Genomic DNA, 20,786 nt, shown 5'->3' on the forward strand with positions numbered 1-20,786 from the left:
TGGGAGTTATAGAACCTTCCAACAGCCCTTGGTCCAGTCCGGTGGTGCTAGTGCCAAAAGCCGCTCCACCAGGCACCACACCAGAACTGAGGTTCTGTGTGGATTACCGGGGACTGAACTCAGTTACAAAGACTGATGCTCATCCGATCCCTAGGGCGGATGAATTAATTGACCGGCTAGGAGCTGCCCAATATCTAAGTACCTTTGACCTCACTTCAGGGTACTGGCAGATCTCCTTGACAGATGGAGCAAAGGAAAGGTCAGCCTTCTCCACGCCTGAGGGACACTTCCAATTTTGTGTGATGCCCTTTGGGCTCAAAAATGCCCCCACCACATTTCAGCGGCTGGTGAATCAGGTCCTCTCTGGAATGGAGAGTTTCTCTGCTGCTTACCTGGATGACATTGCTGTCTTCAGTAGCAGTTGGGAGGACCATTTGCAACATTTGCAAGCAGTTCTCCAGGCCCTGAAACAAGCTGGATTGACAATCAAGGCCAGCAAATGCCAGATTGGGCAGGGGTCGGTTGTGTACCTTGGACACTTGGTGGGTAGGGGGACAGTGCAGCCCCTGCAGGCAAAGATTGAGGCAATCATGGCCTGGGAACCCCCAAGACACAGACTGAGGTCCGAGCTTTCCTGGGCCTCACAGGCTACTACCGTCGCTTTGTGAAGGGGTATGGCACTATTGTAGCGCCTCTCACAGAGCTCACCTCTAAGAAACAACCTCGACGGGTAGTTTGGACGAACGCTTGTCAGCAAGCTTTTGAGAAACTGAAGCAGGCAATGAGTGCAGCACCGGTCCTGAGGGCCCCAGACTTCTCCAAGGAGTTCATTGTCCAGACAGATGCATCAGAACATGGCATTGGGGCAGTGTTATCGCAACTGAATGAAGAGGGCCTGGATCAGCCTGTGGTCTTCTTATCCATGAGACTGCTTCCCCGGGAACAGAAGTGGAGTGCAATTGAGAGGGAAGCTTTCACGGTGGTGTGGGCTCTGAAGAAGCTGCGGCCATACCTGTTTGGCTCGCACTTCCTGGTTCAGACTGACCACCAACCCCTTCGTTGGCTAATGCAGATGAAGGGGGAGAATCCCAAGCTGTTGAGGTGGTCCATCTCCCTACAGGGAATGGACTTCTGGGTGGAACATCGACCTGGAGTTGACCACGCCAATGCAGACGGTCTCTCTAGGTATTTCCGCCTTAGTGATGAGGACTCCCAAGGGGTTGGGTAGTTCTCCCCACTTTCAGCTGGGGGGGACGCGTGTTAGACCTGTCTGACTTTTTGCGTAGTCCCTCCAATTTATTATTTATTTTGTCCCCTTTTTGCCCCTCATGCCTTTATTTATTTTTGTGTCCACTAGCTTTTTCAAGGTGTTGGTCTAGGGGATAGGTGCTTTTTCACCCTCATAGTTTTTCACCTCAGGCCTAGAGGCCTTTCCTGACAGGAATTCCCTTGGAGTCACAAAATGATGGCTACCAACTGTCCCAACTGCCATACCTGGAACCTGTCCCATAGGATAGAGTAGGGCATTCCAGAACCTTCTGGTCCCTTCTGGACCTCTGAGGTTCAGCCTATAAAAGGCGGAATGCTGGTCAGCCATTTTGTCTACCAGAGACCAGAGAGAGTCAGCTGGAGGACAGGCTGTAGCAGAAGGTGGGGGGAGGTTAGTCAAAGGATTGACCTCCTAGACTAGGACGCTGCCTTATCGATCCACCCTCTACCCCCCCCCCCCCTTGGGTTACTTGTCTTGTCCCCGCTGTTTAGGATTACTGGAGACCCTGGGCGCCTGACCAACCCCTAGACTGGAAGTATGGGGATGTGAAAAGGAGAAGGAGACTGCAGCACTGTGGAGTGTAGTCCTCTGCCCAGTGGAAAGACTTTAGAGAGACTATTGCTGAGAGTTGCTCAAACGGAGAGGGGTTAATCTTTGTGGTCCCCCCCCTTGTTCAGCTCTTCAATTGAATTCTGCCCCCGGTTGCCGGAATTTCCCCCTGGTGACAAAACCCCATAGCGTCCCTCCTCCTACCTGTCGTGGCGATTGCTGGCTGAGGAGAGTGGCGAGCACTGAGGGAGCGGAGACAGAGAGAAGACGAGCTGGTCTGCTCCTGAGTTGGCGCGTGGTGAGCAGCGCAGATTCGGAGCCATGACCGCCGGTCCTGAGGTGAGGAGCGGTCCTGGTGGTGTCCTCATTGATTTCGGAGTGGGCGGAGTGACAGGGAAGCGTCAGCGGAGGAGCGCGGGCTCCAGCGGGAAGACACTTTTCCCCTGCGCATGCCCCGTTAAGCCGCCTGGCTCTGGGAGGCGGAGTCAGCTAGCGAAGAGAAGCGGAAGCGGCACTCGTTAGCATCCGTCAGACCTGCTAGCGCCAGCCCTGGGGTTGTGTGGCCAGTAGCGGAGGAAACCAGCAGCGACTCCGGTTTACCTGCGAGACATTCCCCGGTCCTCCCCGCGCCTGCCTTGAGATCAGCTCGCTGGGCGGGTGGAAACCGCCTCAACAGTTGCTGATTGGGACCTCGGCCGAACCGCTTGACAGTGCAGATCCTATGGCACAGTAAGGAGAGTGTGGGGAGAAGGGGGAGGACTGAGTCCTGAGGATTAATCGCCCTGAGAGACAGAGGGGTGGGGTTCTGAAAGAGGACTCCCTGTGTAGAGGAGAATTAATACTAGTGCATGACAAAGAGGTCTAGATTCACTAATCGTTTTTCCCTCTACTGTGTCCTAGAAGGTGGGGGTGAAACTTGATGATACAAACCACATTGCTTACAGGTCTGAGAAAAGACAGCTACTGAACTAGAATCTGGGATTAGCGCCACTGCCAATGTTGTGCTGAGAGTACCTGCTGATTAAGTAGGAGTATAGGTTCCTCATGGAGGCTGCTGGCGCATATGTAAAAGTCTTGTATAACTGAAACCTCTCATTAGATGTGTACCTTTTTGGTGGTTAGAGGTGCTAAGGGGGAAAAGTATAGAGTCTCATAGAAGTCAAATCTAACCAATTTTGGAGTCTAATGTAATGTACTGTTGATGCTGATTAATGATATAAGTTAGCACTTCTAAAAGTATTATTATTAATTTCATGACAAACTGTATGTACTAAGCTGTGATTTCTAAAGACAAAAGAGCATAGAATATTTTTATAAACAAGCTCGTATTTTTCCAAACATTGGTGTAGTGTCATTTTTGGGGTGATATTGCGTTGATTTACTGCTGGGTGGTTTGCAACCTTTACACATGTGCCTCCAGTGATTGTGTCTTACCCTAGGCCAGGCTACCCTAGGTGACCTGACATACTTAGGTTCCAACAAAAGCCATGTGCTATTGTCACAAGATTCTCAATCATAAAGGCCCTAAATATCTTCACCTCTGATCACACCTTATCTTCCTAAAAGAAATCTGAGATCAGCTGATGCCTCTCTTGCATCTATCCCCAGAATCAAAAGTGCTCACATTGGAGGCCATTCCTTCAACTACTTGGCAGGCGAGATGTTGAACTCCCTACCACTTTGACTTAGGCAAGAAAAATCTGAAATAAGATATCGCAAGAATTTAAAAACATGTTTTTTCACGCTAACTTAGATTAGGGGAATTCATATTCTTACTCTGTATAATAGTACTGATACCCCAGTGCTGGGACACGCAGCTGACGCAGCTATGAGCTTTATAAATCTCATTATTATTATTATTATTATCAGTGGTTTGGACCATGTTGTTAAGGCACACCGTGATTTGAGACGCGATGTAAAGTCTGTTTCCTCTGCTGCAGGGATAGAGGTCTGCTGTCCCATGCAGTGCTCATTCCCAGCATTTCCGGCATTCATAGAAGATTGTCGAATCCTACCTCATTTTTTTTTAATGAGGCAGGAGGTTCTCCAAATTATTCTAAATAGCAAAACATAGCTACTCAATCTCCATCTCCTATTTGCTACTTGCCAGATGATACATCAAACACCAATATTTCATATCAACAGGGTCGTTCATTCCCAGCCATAGCTTTACACGCTCTGGCACATTTATAAATATAGTTCTGTTTTGTGATTGTTATGAGGATAACAGCAGATAATGAGATAATATACAAAGCAGCTCACTCACAGGGTTTTTGGAGAATAAATGTTTCACTCTTTCTCTGCAAATAATTGCTCGGATATAGAATCACGGATTGTAGCATTGAACAGGGTCGGAGCTACATAAGTGTAATACCAGCAATCTGTCTTGGACCCCATCAGCAAGGAATGGTATCAGGAAGGGGCTAATACAAATGTAGCCCCATCTCCAGAAGACCCACCAGAAACCCTCCCACCGGCTATGACTGTTTATCTGTGGGAATGCAGCCTTATTAAATGCTAATGATACTAATAACACATTCACTGCTCTTTCTTGCAGGGATTTTGGAAAGAGATTTTGAGCTACATGCTGGAAGATGACTATACTTCATCCGTGCCAGCACTGTGCCAGATGCTACTTGTTGTAGATAAGAAAGCAAGCATCAACTTTCATGAATGTGGTGAGTCTTAAGCATCCTACTCATTGACACAGTGGGATCCACCATTGAAGGTGGTTAATGCTTCCTCCTCCACTCCCCAGATCCCCTCTTACTTTGTCATGATCAGGCATGAGTTGAAGAACCAGTCCATTATCTCAGGATGTTATGGTTGAGTTACCATAGAATGTGGGTGTCAATATTTCAAATACCATTTATTGCTCTCCTTTTAGAGATATATGTGTCTGTGCTGATGTTGCTGCTCGCTGTGAGCCTTATTCACAAGGAATTAACTAATTGCTGTGTCTCAAGCCCTTTGGCTGTGCCACGCTGTGTTAATTCTGAACCACCGGGATGCTTCATATCTACAATGATATAATGGATCCCTTTGCTCTCCCAGTGCTGGTGCATAATTAGCTGCCATGCACCTATGAAGCGGTACAAAAGGGAGTGGTGATGGACGGAGCATCTGAATCAATCAAACACTCACACCCAGTCAAAAGATCTGGGTTTAATCCATCACCATTCTTTAGCCCACTCTGCCACCCCAGTTCAGACATGGCTATATGCAAATCAGTCTGACCCTGTGCCTCATGGGAACAGTCCAGCCCGAACTGCCAAGCCATGTCTTGCCTGGACCGGAAACAAGCTTCCGAGGACCGGTTTCTGGCATTCCAGCCGTCTTCAGCCCGGCTTGCTTGAATCCAGTGGCAAAGTGAGCAAGGGACTCACGTCGGAGCATACCCTGCCGCACTTATGGGGGCCAAAAGCGGTACAAAAGGGGGTGGTGATGGCACCCTTGTACCATGGTGCAAGGGTGGCTGCGTCACAGGGATGATTGTTTTTGTGCAGTAAGGCATATCTTTGTTTTTATGCAGTTAGGCATACCTTTGTGCACAAAAACAATCACAATAGGTAATTTCCTCTTCCTAAATATGCTGCAGTATGCAGTACGCGTAGAAAGAGGTAAACAACGAGGAGAAATAAAAATATGTGTTCTTGTTGCACCTCCCTATACCTCCCCCTGGGGAGGTGTAGCATTCTGACACATTTCCAGGTGTACTATTTCTTGTAACTCTGGAAATGCGGCAGAATCCTTGGGTGTTGCGCAGGAAATCTCACAGCAAAACCCATGGCACAACTGTTCCACACAAAGTGTTGCGTGTAAAGGGGTCATATTTACAAGGGCATTAAAAGCCACGCAGGGTGGCTTTACCTGTCCTTGTAAATATGGAGCAGCAGGTTGCACTGCTGGTGTGTCTCAAAAAGAGATGCACAGGTGGCACAAGGGGCTTGTAAATAGTCCCTATATACTTTTTGTAGTTTGCCAGACATAAAGTGACTTTCCTGTTTGTTTCAGCTCTTAGTCTGGTTAATGCTCCTACCCCCTAAATGCAATGTACTAACTGTCCCAGGTTTCCACACACCATGAGGCTACTCAGGGCTCTAATGCTCCTCTTCAAACCTTGGAGTATTCTTGCTCTCCATGATATTACTTCTGTCTAGTATGTTGATCATGCCCTGTTGGGTATGGTACCTATTTATGTGTTGTTACTTTTGCCGACCACAACAGGGATGTATTTTATTTCTCCATGGAGTTACTTTTAGTTAGGATATTTGTCTCTGCAATGTTTCTGGTTCAACATTTTGGACTTCAGCTCCATACTAAAATACTAGTTATTGGCCCTCACTTATAAGCAGGGATGCATGCTCAATGATGGTAATGAAAATAAATAATTTGACTGACTCCAAGGTTACGAAGGAGATTCGCATCTGATGGTGAATACCTGTAATTGCTATAATTCCAGGGATCCAATTAGCTCTCCCCGCTCAACTTTCCAGTGTATGTGTTGATAAAGTGCAAGTGACCTGGGCAGATGGTATCATAGTATATTATTTGTCACTCATGTTAGGAGTCCTGAGCAGAATCGAACAGGCAAAATATGTGCTTGTTCTTGCTTGCCCCAGGTCGTTAACCTTATTAGAAAATAGATATGCAAGAACATGTTCTGGAGTCCTCTTTTCCTCTGGGGTATCCGCTGTCAGAAAATGGCTCCCATTTTTCCAAGGTCCTTCAGGATGTAAAGCACGTCCACGGCTCATGACGCATCCTCTCTTATCCCACTGGAGTCTTCTATCCCTCAATGAAAGCTGTAGCAGGAACCTGTGCATGGCAGCTTAGGTAGCTCCTCCTCCAGCTTTCATTCCTTGATTATAGGCTGTCACGGTACTGTACACCCATGACCGCTAGAGGCTCATTGAAATGCCACCCATCACCCATCATCTTCTTTACAGGTACTACTGGGTGTCTTAAGTGTGTGTGTCAGCCATATGTCTTCCTTCGGCAAGTATTGCTCAGTAATTTATGGATTGAGTATGACATGTCTTCGTTCTTTTGTACCTAAACAGCTAAAGAAATTCCAATACACAGACTCTTCATAAGATTGCTGGTGAGTATCATATTCCACCCCCATCATATTCCACCAGATCCCTCTTCCCAAGTTGTTTGCTGCCATTTCTATGCAACCTACTAATAGAGATCTTAAATTCAACTCAGCTTTTGAATTTGATGGTTTTATTTCCAGTAAATTGGCTATCAGTACGACATGCTACTTACATTGTACAGAAACAGCCAACATGTGGTTGGTACTAAGTACTGTGTAGAGAACAAGGTAGTATTTCCAGAAGTTTTAAAGGCTAGAGAATAGGAACTCATGAAAGAATCAATTTCTGAATTCTTTGTTGTGGGTTTTCAGGTAATTTCTTCATATCCTTGCTGGGATGTCAAAAGGGGAACTTCAGTCTTGGCTCTTCTTGAGCGCCTGATTCCTGCAAATTACCCATTTCTAGCAAAACTCCTCAGAATGAAGATCCCCCCGCTGATAACATATTTAGAAGGTGAGACCCCAAAGCATGAACCAGTGAGCACACAATTTAAACAAGTATTAATGGCATTTCAAACAACCATTGACCAATGACAAAGCCATTAAGTCTGGTGTTGGCTGCTAGCTTTTAGACCTTGTCCACTCATGTTTTTTTCACGGTTTTCATAAACTTGTATTGTGGGAGGTGATGCCAGGTACATACCAAGATAAAAAATAGTGTTTTGGTCGCAAAAGGTCACATTCTTATTGTTGTCCCTGGAACTAAATGAAAATAATTTGTGTGTGGATGTGCTTCTTGTGAAAAAGCAGAACGCAATTGTTCACAGTGAAGTTAGTCAACGGCAGAATTGGCCCATGATGTATGCTGCGGAGGACAAAAGAGAATGTGAATGATAGGACACGTTAGACCAGCAGATGAGGAGGTCTGGCTGAAGGCTTGTATAAATAAGCAAAAAAAGGAAATAGTCACAGTCTTTCTTTGTAGCTGGCCGATGCCATACTCCAAACCGAACGATGCCATACTCCAAACCGAATGAGGCAATAACAGAAACGGAGTCAGGTATCTTCTTGCAAGTTCTGGGTTACTTGAGCATATAACAGAAAGGCAGTTGACACATTGGTTTGCCGAAAAAATCAGATTAATACAAAGCTTCTGCCATGAAGCGCTTCATCTGTCAGACGCAGCCTTGATCACATAAGAATGCGGCATCTTGATTCAGTGTTTTAAAGTACATATGTTCCAAAAAATTCCATAAACATAGAAAAAAATATTTCTTCAGTATATCCAAGGTCAACATTATTTTAGAGCACTACCTGTTTTGGTACCTTTTCTTTTATTTCAATTGTGACTTATTGTAACAACTCAGTAGCACCAACTCTTCCAATGACTAAACTTGAAACAAAGACCCCTGGTAGCCTCAATACAGAAGAGATTTTGCACACACATTTATAAACACCAAATGCTCTCTCTGCGTTTGTATTAGAAGTAGGTATTAATCAGGGAACATGGTAGGTTAGATTAGTCTACTCGGGAATAACATTGTTTGTGTGATGACTAAGGATGAACAGGGTATTTCACAGGAATTAATATGAAAGAAAATGTTAGAACTCTGGTACAACCATATGTTGCAGTTAAAAGTAATGTTTTAAATGTTGCATAATTGAATCCTACTATGTGAGAAGTTCACATGGAGGAACATTTAGAAAAGTTGGTGATATTATGTTGTTAATAAATTGATTGATACACATTTCTGTAAGGTTAGACACCCTTGTTTTCTGAAAAACAAGATTTATATTTCAGCCTGTGTAGCAGATATCATGCGGAAATGTTTTATTGTGTTTTTAAGGTAGAATTAATTGCAAATTATAATGTCACTTATGTGAATTAGTCGGGTAGTTCCTACAAATCTATAAAGGATCTCCACGTTTTAGACAACATAAACTAAGGGATTGGTGTCCAGACTGATTCCAGACACCCCCAAAGGATATGTTAGTATGTAGACCAGCTATCTCACAGTGCCACTATTAGCCCCACAACCTTACCAAGGAGAAAATAGTTTCTGGCAACTATCGAACATGAGAACCCTGGCCCCTCAGGGATCATGGAAACAGTACAATACTTTTTGCTTGGTCACTTGTGCTCACTTTATCTCAGAGAGATACACAGACTAAATGGTGGGGGCGTTTTCAATAAGTATTTATTGAACCAGAGTCATTCTAGCATAAAATACATGTGCTGCAACAACCACGAGACAGAAAAAGATATAGACGATTATAAGCACCAATAGAGTAAATAAAAAGTAGAATTCTACCATGGTGCTAAAATAGTGAATATATGCAGACATATAAATACATGAAGTTAATAGTGCGGACTCCTATGATGCAAACCCTAACTAGATGTACCTAAGTGTACCTAGCATGTATGTTGGTGTATAGCCAAGAACCTCCTAGGAAAGAGCAAACCCCAATACCTGATGAGAAAGCAAAGGACCCCATCTTGGTCTCGAGTGGACAACCCACAAGTAATGTCAGACGACTGCTAACTGGAGTGTCTGCATGCAGGGACTTCAGCGTCTTGTGTCAGCATGTCAGCATAGAATCTTTTTCTCCTCCGGCTTGCCCAGCAAAGATGTTCTACTTATATACCTGATAGGTACCATCAGGGGTTCTACCTAGATGTGCCATGGTACTGTAGGCATGTCAGCCAAGGATGATGATAGTGGTGACCCTTATACAGAGTTATTATGCACAAGATTATAATCCTGCTGTGATACTAAGAATCCTCATGCATAATAAATTAGGCTAGTTTTTTGAGAAAACTACACAACATTTATGTAGCACCTAACTAGGTAAAAGGTCAGGGCCAGAACTGTTATGTAGAGCAAGGTAGGACAAATGTCGGTAAAAGCTTGTGCGACTACCTAGGACTATATTGGGGTACATTGGGTAGTATAGCAAATTAACAAGTGTTACAAAATATTTTGGTCTTTGATATAATAAAGGAGTAATTTTCTATGTGTAATTTTAGAGCACATATGCACTTTTTTACTCTGAACCACAACGGCAATCCCCTATGTGATCAAGGCTTCATCTGACAGCTGAAATGCTTATTGGCAGTAGCTCTGTAATAAACTGATTTTCTGCAAACAAGTGGTGTGGTGACCTTCCTGTTATATAAGAAAGGAAACCAGAATATATAAACCTAAAATTACAACCAGATATAAGCAGCTAAGAGTGACATCAAGGGCACATGAACAACTAATGACCTTGAACTCAATTCCCAGGACAGGCTGAGCCAACAAACCCATTTTGCACACTTTGAATTGTGTGAATCTACTTCTGCTAGTGCTTGGTATGTAAGCACATTGCCTTTGAAATGTTGCTTGCTATTCACTTTTACTTACATATATTTCTTTTTTACCAACTACTATTTCAGCTTCCACGGAAAGAACCTTTGACTTGGCAAAGTGGAAATGCACGCTTGTTTCAGTAAGGATGAATTGCTAATGAATGTCACACATGACGCTTGTCTCTTTGTTTTCCATAGCCACTCATTCAGCGTGAATATATGCAGACATTAAATTCACCCCATCATAGTGCTGTTCTGCTATGAGGTTGCAATATTCTCACCATATCCCTATTATTTATATAAATTATGATTGTTACTATGATGTTGATTATGATTGGGCACAGAGGGGGAGCAGCTGTACTCTGTACATAACATTTCCCTAATATGCAATATTTACCAGAAGCATTAAAAACCTAATTGGCCCAAGTTGACATTCATAAAACTGGAAATTTCATGCTTACGACACCTAGTCCTACATGTATCAGAGTTTATCTGCATGTTTTACCCAGAGAAATTACAGGTTCTACAGTGATCATTGCATTACACATAAATCTGACTGTTGTTGCACAGGGCTACAAATGTAGCCCCTTACTGGTAATTGTTTCCTCCAACTCTTTTTTATCCCCCAGGTTAGTCATACTAGCACAACGTTTTTCTTTCTCTGGATTGTCACACTATCACTCTTCCCACTGCATTCCACATTATCAGTAAGTTCATATTCTGCAATCGGATTGGCACATGATCCATGCTCCCTATCTTCATTTGAATTGTCACTCTGTCACTGTATGTTTTGCCAGGCCATCACACTCCACTGAGCTTCTATTGTGCTCCTGAGATGCAATTTTATGTTCCTTGTGTTCAGTCTTCACCCTTGTTAACACGAAATTTACATTCTGCCCCCTTGCTGGATACCCAAAATGTTTTTGCATTCTGCTTCTAAGTATGCGATATTGTTGCATAGTCCCAATGTGTTTTCTGTCTGGATGGCTGCACTGTTGCTCTTTTCACAATAATTTGTGGGCAGCATGGTTTTGTTGCATGTGTTTCTGTGTAAATCACGGCCACTGTCAAGGCCTCCTGTTTCTTCTGAGCACTGATATCACACCACACTATTTAAGCATTGCTGAATGTGTTCTCTGGTTCTTCTCTCCAAATATAATTTCGTCATTACAGAGGTTGTTAGCAGAAGTTTGTTTACCCTTATCTTCTCAAAATCACTGCAGACGTCAGCCGTGGATACTGCATTTACGTTTCTATTACTGCATTAAAGTCTCTCACTGTTTTCCTTGCAGTTCCTGGGGACTATCCTAAAACAAGCCCCATACAGAGAATGGCATGTCTCTTTTATGGAAGAACTCACCGAACAGATTGACAGTTTTGCCCATCATGTGAATGAGGAGGTTAGTGCTCTCAAGGGTCAGTACTGAACCATTGGGGAAGACAATTTAACACAAAGTCGGAAAAGGGTAGAACTGTGTATTCCATTAGTAAAGGTAATTTTTATAATATGGGTACACATCATTGGGCTTAGCCTGTTGGGAAAATCAGGTATGGTTCTCCCACTCCCTGGAAGGACTGACATACTAAGAAGCAGATGGAGATGAACTCTCTGAGGTAATCCTCTCCACTTGAATCAATAAAAGCCACAACATTTCAGGGCTATACTAATTTCCCTAATTGATCTCCTTTAGCCAAAAGGTAGTCTTCATGTTAGAGCCAATCTCCATTCAGGGGATGTGAGGCCATATTCATGCCATAAGCAGTGGAGATATTGTTCTTATCAAAAAGCAAAGAAGAAAGGAAGGCGGGCAAAGAAGGGGGAATCTTAAGGATTATTTCTTGGTGCCCTCACACATCACTGAGGATATAATGCTTTATAGTGGGCTTGCTTCTCATAGGTCCAGCCCTATAATGCCCTACTGGCCCCACGAAGGGTCACTTTAGGGGAGATCTTTTCATTTTTGCTGTCTGATGAGAAGTGCTTGTGTAAGGGCATTTTGAATGTGAGGGGTGGAGTAAATGTGAACAGTGAAGTAAAGGGAGACTAAAACTATCTAAGAGATACCGAACTGAACTGTAATGTGATGGTTCCCTTGGTAGGATTAAAAAAATATAATTTGTTTGGGGCTAAGACAGGGGCGTGATGTACCCAAGTAGACTAAATCTGTGAGTGTGGTCAGGTTTCGATGGCCTAAAAAGGTTCCACAATGATTCGTCAGGACCAAAAATATGGGGGATAGTCCGACTCCACACCTAAGACATGATATGTTGCTAAGGTATTCCTTTAGAAGAAAATACCTGGTTCAAAATGTTTAGAATTGATCATCTAACCTAGAAAATAAATGAAAAAATAAAGAAAACACTTAGTAAACAAATGTTTTGTATGTTTGGTTCAATGTGTCACCAGAATCGATTATCCAACTCACTGTATCATAGTGTCTCTAAAGGTAGACATGTGCATGCTATTTTTGGTGCTGACCAGTCACCACAACGTGAAAGAAGTGAAAAACACACAAGTACATATAATATAACAGAATAAGCAAGTGAACATACATGGAACAGACAAAATAAACCAATCTATGTTCGTGTTACTCAGCGTATCATAAGTGATTGGTTTTCCTCCATTGTGAGTGACAGGTCTTACCCTTTGGATCAATTAATTATGCCCTATAGGTCAAAAGCAGAGGGTAGTGCTCAGCTGCTGACAGTGGAAAGAGCTATGATGGTCAGTAAAAAGAAACAGTAAATCAAGGGGACCCAAATGACTTAGTGTTAAAAGAAAAAGAAAAGGTTTTCAAGAGAAGCAACCATACTCGCATGGTTTCTGCACGGAGAGCACAAGAGACCTACCTTCCTCTGCTCGCCTGGCTCGAGACTGAGCAGAGGAGAAAACCTGTCATTGAAGGTACAGGCAATTGGAGCGATTGTCCTCAGGTGTGGTGTGGGCAGCAGCTGGAAGGAGTGATGACCTAGTGGACAATGAGGAGAGGAGAGGAGGGGAGGGGCGAGCTTGAGCCAAAAGGAGTGAGCTTCTCACGTGCTGATGTAACAGAGGTATCATGCCTCCGTGGTGCCTATCTCAGTGTGTGCAGTGGTTAAAAGCTGGGCATCCCAAAGTCATCCATGGTTTTTGTAAGGTGGCCTCTAAGTAGTAAACTAAGACAGTTGAATGTTTTGTTAATCAAGGGTAATGGTAAGAGAAAAGTATAGTAAACCTAAGCACTCATGCATATACAGTGATGGAGAGCAAATCAGGTGCACATAACTCCTAGAGATCCCTCATGGTGGAATCTAGGCATATTGGCATTTGTGCTCATGTTGGAAATCTAGGCCACCTCATGTAATAAGTAACACGAGGCGGCCAAGTGGTCTATTCCCAATGGATTAGGATGCTTGGTGAGCACTATTGGGAAATGTCAAATGAAGAGAAGAGGAAAGAGAAGAGGTAGGCTGGAGCCAATAGGAGCAAGCCCCTCATGTGCTTGTGTAGCAAAAGTATCATCCCTCCGTGGTGGACATCTTTGAGTTTGTAGCGGTCAAATGCAGGCCGACCAAAGTTGTCAATGGTATTAGTAAGGCGGCTTCTGATGGATACAACTGCCAGTGGATTCCTCACCTTGTGAATATCCACCTGCGTCAGCAATGTTCGGAAAATTCTTTGTAGCTCACCGGCGTGGACGACGTTACAGGAACGCACGACATCGCGCCCAGCTCCGCTGACGTCACCGACTCCATAATAGACCTGCGCCGGCGTGATGACATCAGTTCCCTTTTTTCCACGTCGTCGACGCTAACCGTTTCGGGGAACCTCTGTAGCTGTTAGTAGCTTTGTTACTGTTTTTCTCTGTTTGGTGTCTTCTTGCTTCTTTGTTTCTGGCTGAAGATGTCATCTAAGAAGACCAGGTTCAAGCCATGTGGGGAGTGCGGCAAGATGATGTCGATTACGGACCCGTGCGAGGATTGTATCTGGTGCCTGAGTTCGTACCACAATGTCAAAGGCTGTTCTTCGTGTTGATGAACCCGAAGGCTCTTCGAGAGAGGGAACCAAAACTTCTGGTGGCGAAGTTCAATCAATCAATCAATCAAAGCATTTATATGGCGCACTACTCACCCGGAGGGTCTCAAGGCGCTAGGTGAGGGGGGGGGGCGCTACTGCTCGAACAGCCAGGTCTTGAGCTGCTTCCTGAAGGCGAGGTGGTCCTGGGTCAGGCAGAGGTGGGTCGGGAGGGAGTTCCAAGTCTTGGCGGGGAGGTAGGAGAAGGACCTTCCCCCTGTGGTGGCTCTTCGGATGCGGGGGACGGCGGCGAGGGCGAGTCCGGTCAATCGAAGCTGGCGTTTGGGAGCGTAGAAGTTGAGGCGGCTGTTGAGGTATCCTGGGCCTTGGTCGTGCAGGGCTTTGTGTGCGTGGGTGAGGAGACGGAAGGTGATTCTCTTGTTGACCGGGAGCCAGTGCAGGTCTCTCAGGTGTCCGGAGATGTGGTTGCGGCGGGAAATGTCCAGGATGAGTCGTGCTGAGGTGTTCTGGACCCGCTGGAGTCTTTTCTGGATTTTGGCGGTGGTTCCGGCGTAGAGGGAGTTGCCGTAGTCCAGACGGCTGGTGACGAGGGCCTGGGTGACCATCTTCCTGGTCTCGCTGGGGATCCACCGAAAGATCTTCCGTAGCATGCGCAGGATATTGAAGCACGACGAGGAGACGGCGTTGACTTGTCTGGTCATGGAGAGGGAGGAGTCCAGGATGAAGCCCAGGTTGCGTGCGTGATCTGTCGGTTTGGGTGCGGTGCCCAGGGCGGGGGGCCACCAGGAGTCGTCCCAGGCGAAGGGCGAGGAGCCCAGGATGAAGACTTCCATCTTGTCTGAGTTCAGTTTCAGGTGGCTGTTCTTCATCCATTCGGCTACCTCTTGCATCCCATCGTGTAGGTTGGCTCTGGCAGTGGCGGGGTCGTTGGTGAGGGAGAGGATCAGCTGGGTGTCGTCGGCGTAGGTGATGATGTTGAGGTTGTGCTGGCGTGCGATGGCTGCGAGGGGGCTCATGTAGACGTTGAAGAGGGTTGGGCTGAGCGAGGAGCCTTGAGGAACGCCGCAGATGACTTCGGTGGCTTCTGATCTGAACGGGGGGAGGCGGACTCTCTGCGTTCTTCCGGCGAGGAAGGAGATGATCCACTCCAGTGCCTTCTCCTGGATTCCGACGTTGCTGAGAGGCTGCACTAGGGTACCGTGGCAGACAGTGTCGAAGGCCGAGGAGAGGTCCAGGAGGATGAGGGCCGCTGTTTCTCCGTTGTCGAGCAGGGCTCGAATGTCATCGGTTGCTGCGATCAGGGCGGTCTCGGTGCTGTGGTTGGCCCGGAAGCCAGACTGCGAGAGGTCGAGGGATCCGTTTGTCTTGAGGAAGGCGGCCAGCTGTTTGTTGACGGTCTTCTCGATGACTTTTGCAGGAAACGGGAGCAGCGAGAAGGGGGCGGTAGTTCTTGCGGTCGTATAGTTAATCCTATCACACCAACTTTAAATATTTACAAACACTGTCACAATTTAACTTCACAAAGTAAATACAGATCAAGATATTATATATGGTTTGTTTAATCCATAAGGCTTTCTCCAAGTCCAGCCAACACGTGTTTCGTCGAATGGGCAGGTACCCACGACTTCATCAGGGCTGATATTCAATATCGTTATATTTTGAGCCTTCTGGCTGGTTGTAATTCCGGCCCAGCCTCACGTGGCTGGGTAAAATGCAAACTTTCTTATCACAGATTTTTTGTCTCCGTATGTCAGCGCTTAAAAGATGAGTCAATACTGTATTTCAGATATAATCAGGGTAATTAGTATTTGGATCCCATTTATTTAGAGCGATCAAACTTTCTCATCTTTACGTCGGTTATTAGTCTTCCTCTACATCCCAGCTTCCTATATTCGAAGTCACGGGGAAAGTCTAGGTTTCTCTAGAGCCGGTTCTCCCCAATACGGGAGAACCGGCTCGAGAGAAACCTAGACTATATTCGAAGTCACGGGGAAAGTCTAGGTTTCTCTAGAGCCGGTTCTCCCCAATACGGGAGAACCGGCTCGAGAGAAACCTAGACTTTCCCCCGTGACTTCGAATATAGGAAGCTGGGATGTAGAGGAAGACTAATAACCGACATAAAGATGAGAAAGTTTGATCGCTCTAAATAAATGGGATCCAAATACTAATTACCCTGATTAAATCTGAAATACAGTATTGACTCATCTTTTAAGCGCTGACATACGGAGACAAAAAATCTGTGATAAGAAAGTTTGCATTTTACCCAGCCACGTGAGGCTGGGCCGGAATTACAACCAGCCAGAAGGCTCAAAATATAACGATATTGAATATCAGCCCTGATGAAGTCGTGGGTACCTGCCCATTCGACGAAACACGTGTTGGCTGGACTTGGAGAAAGCCTTATGGATTAAACAAACCATATATAATATCTTGATCTGTATTTACTTTGTGAAATTAAATTGTGACAGTGTTTGTAAATATTTAAAGTTGGTGTGATAGGATTAACTATACAATTTGGATCTGTGGATCATTTGTGGGCAAGGATGATGACCCATACCTAGGCACCCAACAGCTAAAAATTAGTGACCTAAGTCTTGCCTATATTTGTAAGCGCCACTACCACTCAGAACCCTCATCCCCTTATCTTCTCTAGTTCTTGAGGTTGGTGGGGTCGGCCGATGGCTTCTTTAGTAGAGCGCTGAGTTCGGCGTGCTTCCAGCTCTCCGGTAAGGTGGCGGTGTCGAAGGAGGTGCTGATGATGTCCCGTAGGTGGGGTGCGATGACCGCGTCGGCCTTGTTGAAGACGTGGTGAGGGCAGGGGTCGGTCGGAGATCCGGAGTGGATGGAGTTCATTGTGCGGACGGTGTCTTCGGTGCTGATCGGGGTCCAGGCGTGGAGGGTGGGGGTGGTTCGGTCGTGGCGTGCGTCGGTTGAGTGCTGAAGCTGTTGTGTATATCCGCGATCTTGTTGTGGAAGTAGGAGGCGAGGGAGTTGCAGAGGTCTTGCGAAGGGGTGATGTCGTTGTTTCCGGCGTTGGGGCTGGAGAGCTCTTTGACGATGTTGAAGAGTTCCTTGCAGTTGTGTGCGTTGTTGTCCAGTCGATCCTTGAATGCAGTTTTCTTGGTGGCGTGGATCAGTTGGTGGTGTTTCCGGGTGGCGAGCTTGAGGGCAGTCATGTTGTCCGATGTTGGGTCTCTGCGCCAGGCTTTCTCGAGGGCTCTGCAGTTCTTCTTGGAGCTCTTGAGTTCGTCGGTAAACCATGGGGCTTACTTGCTGCCGGGTCTGCTTGGCGGGGTCTTCAGAGGGGCGAGGTCGTCTGCGCAGTCGCTGATCCACTTCGTGAGGTTGGTGGCCGCTTGGCTGGGGTTCTTTGCGCTGGTGGGTGGGTTCTTGCTCAGGGAAGTTGCGAGCTGGTCGGCTGTGATCTTGTTCCAGCTTCTGCGTGCAACCTGTTGCTGGTGGTGGTGGATCGTGGTCCTTCTGAAGCTGAAGTGGATGCAGCTGTGGTCATTCCAATGGAGTCCGGTGGCGTGGCTGAAGGCGATATCCTTGCTGGATGAGAAGACGGGGTCGAGTGTGTGTCCGGCGTAGTGGGTGGGGGTGGTTACCAGTTGCTTGAGTCCGAGGTTGGCGAGGTTGTCCAGCAGGGTGGTGGTGTTGCGGTCGTTGTTGTTCTCCAGGTGGAAGTTGAGGTCCCCGAGGAGGATGTAGTCAGCGGAGGGGAGGGCGTGCGGGCTGATGAAGTCGGCGATGTCTTCGCTGAATTGTGAGCGTGGTCCCGGGGGTCTGTAGACGAGGGTGCCTCTGAGGGTCGTCTTGGGGTTGATGTGGATCTGGAAGTGCAGGTGTTCGGCGGATGCGAGGGTGTCGTCGGTGTTGGTCGTGATGCGGATGGAGTTCCTGTGGATGATGGCGATGGCTCCTCCTGTCTGGTTGACGCGGTCCCTCCGGATGATCTTGTAGCCGTCCGGGATGGCGATGGCGATGTCGGGCGCTGAGGAGGCGTTCATCCAGGTTTCCGTGAGGAAGGCGACGTCTGGGGACGTTGAAAGGTAGAAAGGAGAAGAAGACTTCGAGATCGCGTTCGATTAGGGCGAGGTCGAGGTCGAGGTCCCGCACGGCGTCGCCTTCAAGGTCATCATCTGGTCATGCTTCGAGGTCAACGAAGAAGAAGCATAAGAAGCGAAGGCATGGATCTCGACATCACTCCGGTAAGGACTCGGAGTCGAGACCGAAGTCGCCTAAGAGGAGGCATAGAAAAGATGAGGTGTCTCCTTTACCTGGTGTTCCAGAAGGTGAGGCTTTGCCCTTGGAGTCGCCGGTGCGTACTCCGGCTCCGGTATCGGATCCCTCTCCACGCCATCTCCGGCTCGAGTGGAAGAAGAAGCTCCATTACCTGAGGGCTCGATGACTCCAGTCCATCCACCTGTGGAAGAGGAGGCGAATCTGGAACCTCCGAGAGAGCATCCTGTGGGTCCTTACCCGCCCTTCCCAGCTCCAGGTCAAGACCCTAATTCGTTTTTAAACACAATGAATGGAGTCTACTCGAGAGCTTTGTACCCCTCTGGTGCACCTTCGGGTCCCATGGGTCCATTGGCATATAATTTAGTAGTTCCCCACTCCTATGCTCCAGCTCCTTTTATGCCATTTATGCCGGTGCCGGCTCCGCCTTGGCATTTCTCGGCGCCTCCGAGGTCGTTGACGCCGATTCCATCGTCGCCGGCTCCGGCTTGTACTCGTGAGCAGCGACCTGGGCTTCCAGATCCGATCTCAACGCCGGCACCGGCTCCATCGGAGTCGGTCACGGATCCGACGGCGCGGCTCTTGAAGGAGAGATCGAGGTGAGAAGCTCAGCGCCTTATAGAGGATCAAAGATTTAGAGAGGCTGAGGCTGAGGTGGAAGAAGGTGAGCTTTAGGAGGACTATTTTGATGATTTGAGGGATGCTAGTGGTTTGGTGCTTTCCCCTGAATGGGAGCTGTCCTCTGTATCTGATGCCCCTTCAAAGGACGTTGCACCATACCATGTGGTCATTAAAAAAGCTGCGGATCTTTTAAATTTGAATTTGCCTACAGCTGAATACAAGTCTAATCTTTTGACTTAGGTCCTCCATTCCCCATCTTCAGTTGTGGAACCATTGCTTCCTTTTAATGAGGCTTTGACTGAGCCTATATTGGAGGTTTGGAACAGGCCTCTTACAGCTCCTGCAGTGGCTAAGGGTGTTTCAAGGAGGTATAGGGTAGCACCTGGTGATCCTGAGTTTCTATCCTCGCATCCTTTGCCTGAAAGTCTGGTTATACAGGCAGCCTGTTCGAAGAAGACTGTTGGTGCTTTCCCTCAAGTGCCTGGGGATAAGGAGTCCAAGAAACAGGATCAGACTATGAAGAAGATTTTCTCTTCGGCAGGTATGGCTCTAAAATCGACCAATGCCACATGTCTCTTGGGGCGATATATACATGCCCTGATGGACTCTGTACGGCAATTGGCTCCTAAAATTCCTGAGGACAGCAGGAAGGATTTTAATGAGGTGTTGGCCGATACACAGGCGGCTGCACGTCAAGTGATTCAAAGTGGTCTTGACACTGCTGATCCAGTTGCTCGCATTATGGGAACTTCTGTTGCCTCTAGAAGGGCTGCCTGGCTGAAGTCATCTGACTTTTCTGCGGACGTTCATGCAGCCTTGTTGGATTTGCCATTTGATGGAGCTGGACTATTTGGCAAAAAATCTGATGCAGCTTTGGAAAGATTTAAGGACAGTAGGGCTACTGCCAGATCTTTGGGGCTGCAGTCCAGAGGCTCTGCGACTAAGAGGTATAGAGGTTTTGGGCGTTCGTCCTTCCATCCCTACCGTCAAACTCAACAGCAGCAGCAACAGCAAAATCCACTATATAAATCCTACAGGGGCAAACACAGAGCTCGTCCTCGAGTACGTCAAGCCTCCTCCTCCTCTGCCCAACCCCCTTCACCATCAACAAAGCAGCCCTAGATCTGCCATTCCGGATCATGCGGGTCCTGTAGGGGGTCGGCTTACCCATTTTCTACGGGATTGGGAATCGGTTACATCAGATCTTTGGGTTCTCAATCTTGTAGAGAATGGGTATGCTCTTCCCTTTCGGGAATTTCCTACAGATTACCCTCCTTGCCAAGGATTTTGCTCAGAGGACCACCTACTTCTCCTGCAGGAGGAAGTCCTGTCACTGTTATGAAAGGGTACGATAGAGGTGGTTCCGGAGAAGGAAAGGGGTCAGGGATGCTACTCCCGGTATTTTCTGATTCCCAAGAAGGGTGGCAGACTTCATCCAATCTTGGATCTTAGGATCGTGAACCTTTACCTGAAACAGGAGAAGTTCAAGATGCTCACCCTTGCTCAGGTTCTTCAGGCGCTGCTGGAAGAGGACTGAATGGTGTTGATCGACTTGCAGGATGCTAATTTCCATATTCCTATCCTGAAGTCGCACAGAAAGTATCTCCGTTTCACGGTGGGATCGCAACATTACCAGTTTGCGATCCTTCCGTTTGGTCTTACTACTGTACCTCGAGATTTTGCCAAGGTCATGGCTGTGGTG

The 20,786-nt window shown here is 46.8% G+C and overlaps 1 protein-coding gene across 1 annotated transcript in view; it reads left to right on the forward strand.

Annotated features, from left to right (window-relative positions):
- LOC147748356 (maestro heat-like repeat-containing protein family member 1) overlaps window positions 1-20,786 on the forward strand; it is a 79,842-nt gene that overhangs the window by 33,557 nt on the left and 25,499 nt on the right. The window contains exons 9-13 of the mRNA XM_086936423.1: window positions 4,377-4,497; window positions 6,883-6,923; window positions 7,230-7,371; window positions 10,294-10,346; window positions 11,499-11,606. Coding sequence (XP_086792549.1) covers window positions 4,377-4,497; window positions 6,883-6,923; window positions 7,230-7,371; window positions 10,294-10,346; window positions 11,499-11,606 — 465 coding nt within the window. The remainder of the gene's footprint in view (window positions 1-4,376; window positions 4,498-6,882; window positions 6,924-7,229; window positions 7,372-10,293; window positions 10,347-11,498; window positions 11,607-20,786) is intronic.

Source organism: Lissotriton vulgaris, chromosome 1_1 (genome assembly GCF_964263255.1).
Source record: "Lissotriton vulgaris chromosome 1_1, aLisVul1.2, whole genome shotgun sequence".
In the NCBI taxonomy this organism is placed as follows: Eukaryota; Metazoa; Chordata; class Amphibia; order Caudata; family Salamandridae; genus Lissotriton; species Lissotriton vulgaris.